We start from the raw sequence: 7,076 nt of genomic DNA on the forward strand, positions 1-7,076 counted from the left end.
TATAGAAGTGAGGGTCTCACCAGGGTCTATCTGACTAGCAAACCTCGTCTTTTTTTTTTTTTTTTTTTAAAATGATACTGAGTTTTGTTCTATATTGTTCTCCTACTATATCCAGGATCTCCTGCACTGATCCCCCTCCAAGTGGTTGACAGTGGTAGCTGGGCACCATTTAGTTCTTCTGGTCCCATGGTTATATAGGCTGAGGACTGCATGGTCTACTAGTCCCCTGGACTAATTGTTTCTATCCATCTTGGGTTTTCTTTATTCTTCTTTGCTCTGGACGAGGAGAGACCCAGTGTTGTATCTAGATGGCCGCTTGCAAGCTTTTAAGATGCCAGTCGCTACTCACCAAAGTAGGATGTACATTTGTTCTTCAAAAATATATTATATCCAGCATTTTTAGTTTTTACAGGGGAAAAAAAGATGATGACAATCCAGTCTTCTTTACTGTTAGAGTTCCTGGAATATAATCTCACACTACCAATCAAGAAATATAGCTTTTCCCCACTATTCCCTGAGACCAGTGCTACCCAAAAGGAGTACAGGCACTCCTGAGTGGGAATGGCAAAATGATCCATTGGAATACAAAAGGTAAATTTTACAGTTTATATTTATGTTGACTTCTTAAGAGAGAAATGAAATTCATACACAGTCTGATATACTGGTAATATGTTTGAGATATGATATACTCAGTTTTTATGTTGGGCAGCCTCACTAGATACATGATACTAGAGGTTTCTTGAGGGAAAACAAGGGGTGTTCCTCACTTGGAGGTGGGGTGTGGGGATGTGTAATGGTGGTACCTTTTCTCTCTACTCCCTTTCAGTATATTGTGATGAGTGTATAATTCAATAATCTTATCTGCATAATTAAGTAAGTTTATGGATGATAATATCTAGTTCCAACTAAAATAAACTGGAAAGAAAATTATAAAATTCATGCAAGGAAATGATGGATCAAAGACAATACTAATAACTAACCAACCAACATGAATATGGCAAATTATGACACATCTTGTTTCCAGAATGAGCTCTTCTGAGGATATGCATGTCATTCATTTTACATTAAATATATACACACATGCATGCTAAAAAATGTTCTAATGATGAATAACATACTAAAAAATACTTGGTGACTTCTGCTCTAGACAGCCAAGTTAGCCCAGTTCTCAGAAGCTGACCACGCCCAGTGGCTTAAAAACTAAACTGCATACATTCAACTGGTGTCCCAGGAATGAGTCTAATTAGAACCTGAGCTCCAAAATAAAAACACTGGTGGGATACTGGCCAATGACAGGCTTCTTTTTTAGAGGTCTATAAAACTTACTGCTGTGAGGTAGTAGTTCTCAGTTTTCTGCTAAGTTACACATGAAGGATGACATTAACATGGGTGGTATCTGCCCACGGGGATGCACAAAGATTTGAATGAGACCACCTTGATTTTTTTTAAAAAACAGGACAGTAAAACAAATAGTGCTGCAGACTATTTTTAAGGTAGAATGTATCCATAAAAATCATTTAACAAGAGCATGTGTGATGAAGCCAGTGCTTAAAAAGTCACAACAGCTGTGGCATAGATAAGATAGACTGTGGTTATGTGGTAGCTTTAACTCCACTTCTTCTCTTCCACTCAAGAAAGCAAGCAAGAAAAAAAAAAAGAAAGTGGAAATTATTATAGAACATTTGGAAGCTACCCAAATAAATTTTAGAAAGTTTAAATTTCAGTAAGTTAACTATTTTTAGTAATAAATCACTGGGGACACTCAACACAAAGGACAGGAAATAAGACAATATCATAACATCATGGTCTAAGAAGTGCTCCTTATAGTCTGAATCAGTCACTATTTTATCTGAATTGGCTATAGGTATAACCTTCTGGGGTAGCTAGTGCTCCAGACTTTTCGCCATAAGCAGCCGTAAGCAGCCTCCTTGACAAACATGATCACATTCTACATGTGCCACAAGCAGGGGTTTGCTGGCAGCCTATAGTTTGTGGCCAGTGAGTGAAGAATGATTTTTATCTTTTTAAGAGACTGAAAAAAATATAAAATAAGTATTTTATGACATGAAAGAACTTTACAAAATTCAAATTTCAGTATTCATACATAACTAAAGCTTTGCTGGAACACAGCCACAATCGCTGCTTTACATATTATCTATGGCTGTTTTTCCTCTACTATGGCAGAGTTCAGCAGCTGTGACAGAGACTCAATGGTCCACAAACCTATACAATATTTGCTATCTGGCTCTTTACAGACAAAGTCGGTTGATCTCTACCTTAGAGAACCTTATTAAAACCAGGAGGAACGTGATCAGTTAACAGATTTGGGTTTAGGGTGATTTAAGCAGGTCAGTGATAGGACAACATGGAATATCTCTGCACACAAAGGTACTCTCCCACCCTTGGCAGTTACCGTGAGTTAGTGGTAGTAAGTAATCAAAGCATGCACCAAAGGACTAAAATAAAAAATAATCAGACAAGGGATTGCTGGGTACCTTTAGAGTTAAGGCTACAATACAGTTTTGATGATGACATAGACTTTGGGACAGTAGTGTTTTACGGACAAAAGAATAGAATATTTGAAACTGGAGCTGTCTGAAAAAATTTAAAAACTGGTTGCATGTCATATATATATATTAAGAACTTAATTCTTTGGTACCATTTAAAGAAAATTATGAAAAGTGCTAGCTACTACTCCATATAAATGAGGAACAGATAAGGGGTGAGACAGACATGAAACTAGAAATGAACTTTTTGAGCCAAAAGAGTTGAGCTTATGAGAGGCAGAAGCATGCGGCTTACTTGCACAAGTATAGGCATCTTTGGTGGTAAACGGCTTCATACACTGGCTACAGTTGATGGGACCCACAATAGGAATGGAACTGAAGGTGTGTCCATTGACAGTCTTCTTGTCCTTCTCCTTCTCTTTAGAATCTTTCTCCTTCTCCTTAACTTTCTCTTTCTCTTTTTCCTTTTCCTGTCGATGAAAAGAAATCAATAGTTAATTGAACATGAGAAGGTCTTTCCCTCACCTGGGCCTCAAAATGGCATGTGGTCAATAGCTGTTGGTGAGTGTTTTGCACAAAAGTAAGTAACACTGTCTAAACCAAAAAGTTTTTATTAGGTTGCAAGCATGTAAGCTACATCAATAAAAGTATATGAAAACTGGACAGGTTAAAACAGTTTTGCCGTGGGTCATGGACGTGGTTATTTATACTGAAAAACATACTGTCCACGACCCAACATGAGAAAGAAACTTCTGGCATTGCAGAAGGCACCTGGAGTGGCCATGGATCTTTCTCAGTAAGTCACAGCATAGCTCGCAAAGCAAGCAACAAGTACACGGCTGGTTCCAGGCAGGGAGAAGAATGGAGGGTAGCCATTCTGGGAATAGCTTGAGGAAGGACAACTGGGTGGCCCCAAAAAATTACCCTGAGGTTCCCTCTCTGACTTTCTAATGCCAATTACATACCCCGAAGTGAGGGGACACCTTGCTTCCTCCTTTACTCTCACCAGATGTATTAAATATCCTCCATGTATATGTTTTCGGTTCTTACTAGTTAAAGAGTTTCAAGATTGATGGATATCAACTTTACCTAATTTTCAAAATGGGCAGAGAATGTAGATGAGAGGAGCAGGCTGGGAAATCACACTAAGAATATGGACAATGGTGTCAGACCCGACTACTTATTAATGATCGACCTTGGGGAAGTCAGTCACATTCTCCAAGCTTCACTTTGCTCACTTGTAGAATGGGGATGATAAGAGATATTTATTTCACATTTTTTTGGAAGAATTAAATGGAATAATACACTTAAAACATACAGTAAGTACATAACACTTGGTGATAATTTCTATAATAATTATTCATAACTAGATGAAAATAAGTTCCATTTGTTGATTACTCCCCTAATCCAACACAGAAATGTAGTGTTTGCAGTGGGGAAAGGGAAATTTTTATGGAACTTCTTACCATGGGATGGTAAGGAAACTGGGGAAAAGAAAAGGACAACAGGGAGGACCGGATAGATATGCAGAGGATGTGAGACAGAAACCTTGATAATAATTTTCCCCTAAACCATTTTCTTTATATCCCCTCAAGCTAGTTAACAGAGGATTCACTTCCTTCAGAAAAATGGGATCCCACAGGAGGGTAAGACCCAAGGCGTATCTGTTTACTGCCCTGAGGATGTAGGGGGCAAGAGGACTGCCCTGAGGATGTAAGACAGAAGGCAGCAAGCAAACCAACTCTAGTTTGGAGAGACAAGATACATCCAGATCAGTCCTCTGACTTCCTTTGAGAAGTTCCCTTTCCCTCCACGTGCCTCCCTCAGAGAGGGAGCAGGAAATTGAATTCATCAAATGTTTACTATGTGCCCAGCCACTTTGCTACGTGCTTCCCGCTGACTGAGCAAACTGGAACTGGGCCAGGTATGAAGCTCAGGGTAAAGAGGTAAACGAAAGATCAGATTGGGTGAGAAGCGAAGGCGGGGCACTGGACTAGGAGTCAGGTGTTCTGATAGTAAAATATTTTGGCTATATTACCTCATAACACTACAGGAATGCTAGAAATGCTTTAGGGACAGATAGAAAGCACATGGACTTTCATATGACATCACGCCTCAATCTCAGAGGGGTTATTACCAAAACTTATACAGGCAATCATGAAGATATATTTTTTTAAACCTGTAAGACTTGAAGAAATACTGATTGATGACGACTAGATTCTTAGTAAAGTATTTAAAGCAGCCAGGGACATTTCGGGTGTACCCTACTTTTGAGAGGGTAGGACTGTAGGGTATAACTATGCTCTGTATAAAAGGTCCTTAGAAGCACTGTGGTATCAATTGAATTTTTTTTTTTAACTGACTAGAAAGGTTTAGGTTTGGGGAAGTACAATTCACAGAGGTAGGAGTTTCACCTAGTGCCATATACTACTATTGTAATCTAAGAAAATTCCTGGAAACGGGAACCCCACAGTTAGTGATCACCACAAGCACTAAATGCCTTACATTATGACTCAATCCCTTATACATATACATTAAAGAATTCAAAGTGGGCAGGGTAGGCATTATGATTCCTGGTTTACAGCTGAGAGGTAAATAATAGCTAATATTGTGACAGTTACTATGTGCTGAGCTCTGTGGTAAGTGATGTATTTTCTCACAATAACCTTTGAAATAAGGACTAGCTATTATTTCCATCTGCATCTGAGGAGATCCAGGCTTAGAGATGATAAATCATGGACATGAGGCCACACACCAGTCACTGCTTTAGCTGAGATTAAGACGCAGGGGTGGTAAATTCTAAAGCTCAGCTCTCACTCACTGCATCACACTGCTGAGAGCTGGAGAGGTCTGTTAACTTGCAAAAGGGCACACAGCAGATGGTCAGAACAGGTAAAATTAGAACCCAGGTCTCTTGATCTCTTATTTAAAACCTTTCCCACTACACTTACATAGTAAATATTTGCTATGGCTAGGGTTCAGTGGTAAATATTTGCTAAGGCTAGGGTTCATGTTAAATCTGTTGTTAAAACATCCTATATAATGAAACTCTAAGGGCCGAGCTGCTGTAGTTTGGAGCCGTAAGAATAAGCAAAGGAGAGGGAAAAACAAACTACTTCACTTTACAAAACAGGAAACTGTTCTGAATGTAAATGAGTAACCTGTAAAGTACAGGAAACCCTAATAAAAATAGCAAAAACTAAATTTCTTCGAATAATTTCCTTTTAATTAAATGTTACAGAAGGTTCCTCCATACATAAAAATGTTAAACAAAGAAGCATCCAATTTTTGCTCAAGAAAGCTAACGCATCCTCTAATAGTTAAGGAAAATCTGTTGTGAAAAATAGTTTATTCTCTCAAGCCTTGCAATACTTTTCAAATCTGAATAAAACTAAGTAATTTACTCATCTTTTGCAACAATCTAAATTAGTTTTTCGAAGGATAAAAATAAAACAAAACAATAAACTTCATTGTCTCTTTTTATGATTTATTAGAAATTAGTCTTTAAAGAAATCAGCTCTTACCTCCCCATGTTTTGGTCCTATGAATCTCACTGTTATGAGGGGTGCTTCATGAAATCGACCCCATTTTACCGACATGATTTGACCCCCATGCCAGGAAATGTGCTCTCGCAGAAGGAGGGGCTCATGCCGGCAGGGCAGAGCTCAGCAGCTTTAAGCTGCCATTAGAGAAAACATAAGAGGAAGCCAGAGACTGGTTGAGAAAGGGAAGGAGGGAGGGCTGAGGCTGCTTGTTTCCTTCAGACAGTCTTAACTATTTGAATGCTGTTGGTAAAGCCAACTACCCTAGTTACAAAGCACACAGGATATGAAACAAAACTAATTCCCCAAAACACAGTGTTTATGGACAGTGCTTAAGCTATAATATGGGAGCTCTGATGAGGACTGAGGCCAATTTCTAACACTAGAAGTTAACCAACAACAACTCTATTTAAAAACAGACTCCTCATTTTATAAAAAACAATGAGTTTCCTAAGAAAACTTTTCAGTGAGGTTGCTGTAGTAAGGTGGTATCTGGCTATTTCTGATGCTGACTTGTCTGTTTAGCAATTGCCAAAGCACTTTATCTGTGCTGGGGAAATAGAAGTGAAAAGTATGTAAAGGGAAAGACACAGGAAATAACTACACTGGGATACTAAAGAAGAATATGATTTTTTATCACTTTCTTAAAGCTTCCCGAGGAAACTCTATAGGGCAGTTCCACTCTGTCTTACAGGGTCACGATGAGTCTGGACAGACTCAACAGAACACAACAGCAAACCTACTTCTGCTGACAAGTAATTACAAGGAAAAAAAAAATCAGAGAACACTCTGGACAACTGTGAAAACATACTACGATTAAGCAATTGTCACACAGCAGAACTGTAATAAAAGAAGGAATGAGAGAAATAATTATACTTAACACTGCCCTAAGCCTTTGTAGGGAGCTCTGGTAGCGTAGTGCCTAAGGCACTTGACTGCTAACCAGAAGGCTGGTGGTTCAAACCCACCAGTCACTCCTCGTAAGGAAGATGGAGCAATCTACTTCCATAGTGATACTGCCTCGGAA

General features: G+C 38.8%; 1 protein-coding gene across 1 annotated transcript in view; it reads right to left on the reverse strand.

Moving 5' to 3' along the window:
- AKAP13 (A-kinase anchoring protein 13) overlaps positions 1-7,076 on the reverse strand; it is a 313,928-nt gene that overhangs the window by 56,489 nt on the left and 250,363 nt on the right. The window contains exon 17 of the mRNA XM_042781685.1: positions 2,803-2,977. Coding sequence (XP_042637619.1) covers positions 2,803-2,977 — 175 coding nt within the window. The remainder of the gene's footprint in view (positions 1-2,802; positions 2,978-7,076) is intronic.

Source organism: Orycteropus afer, unplaced genomic scaffold (genome assembly GCF_000298275.1).
Source record: "Orycteropus afer afer isolate SDZICR_OR568_19922 unplaced genomic scaffold, OryAfe1.0 scaffold00150, whole genome shotgun sequence".
Lineage (NCBI taxonomy): Eukaryota > Metazoa > Chordata > Mammalia > Tubulidentata > Orycteropodidae > Orycteropus > Orycteropus afer.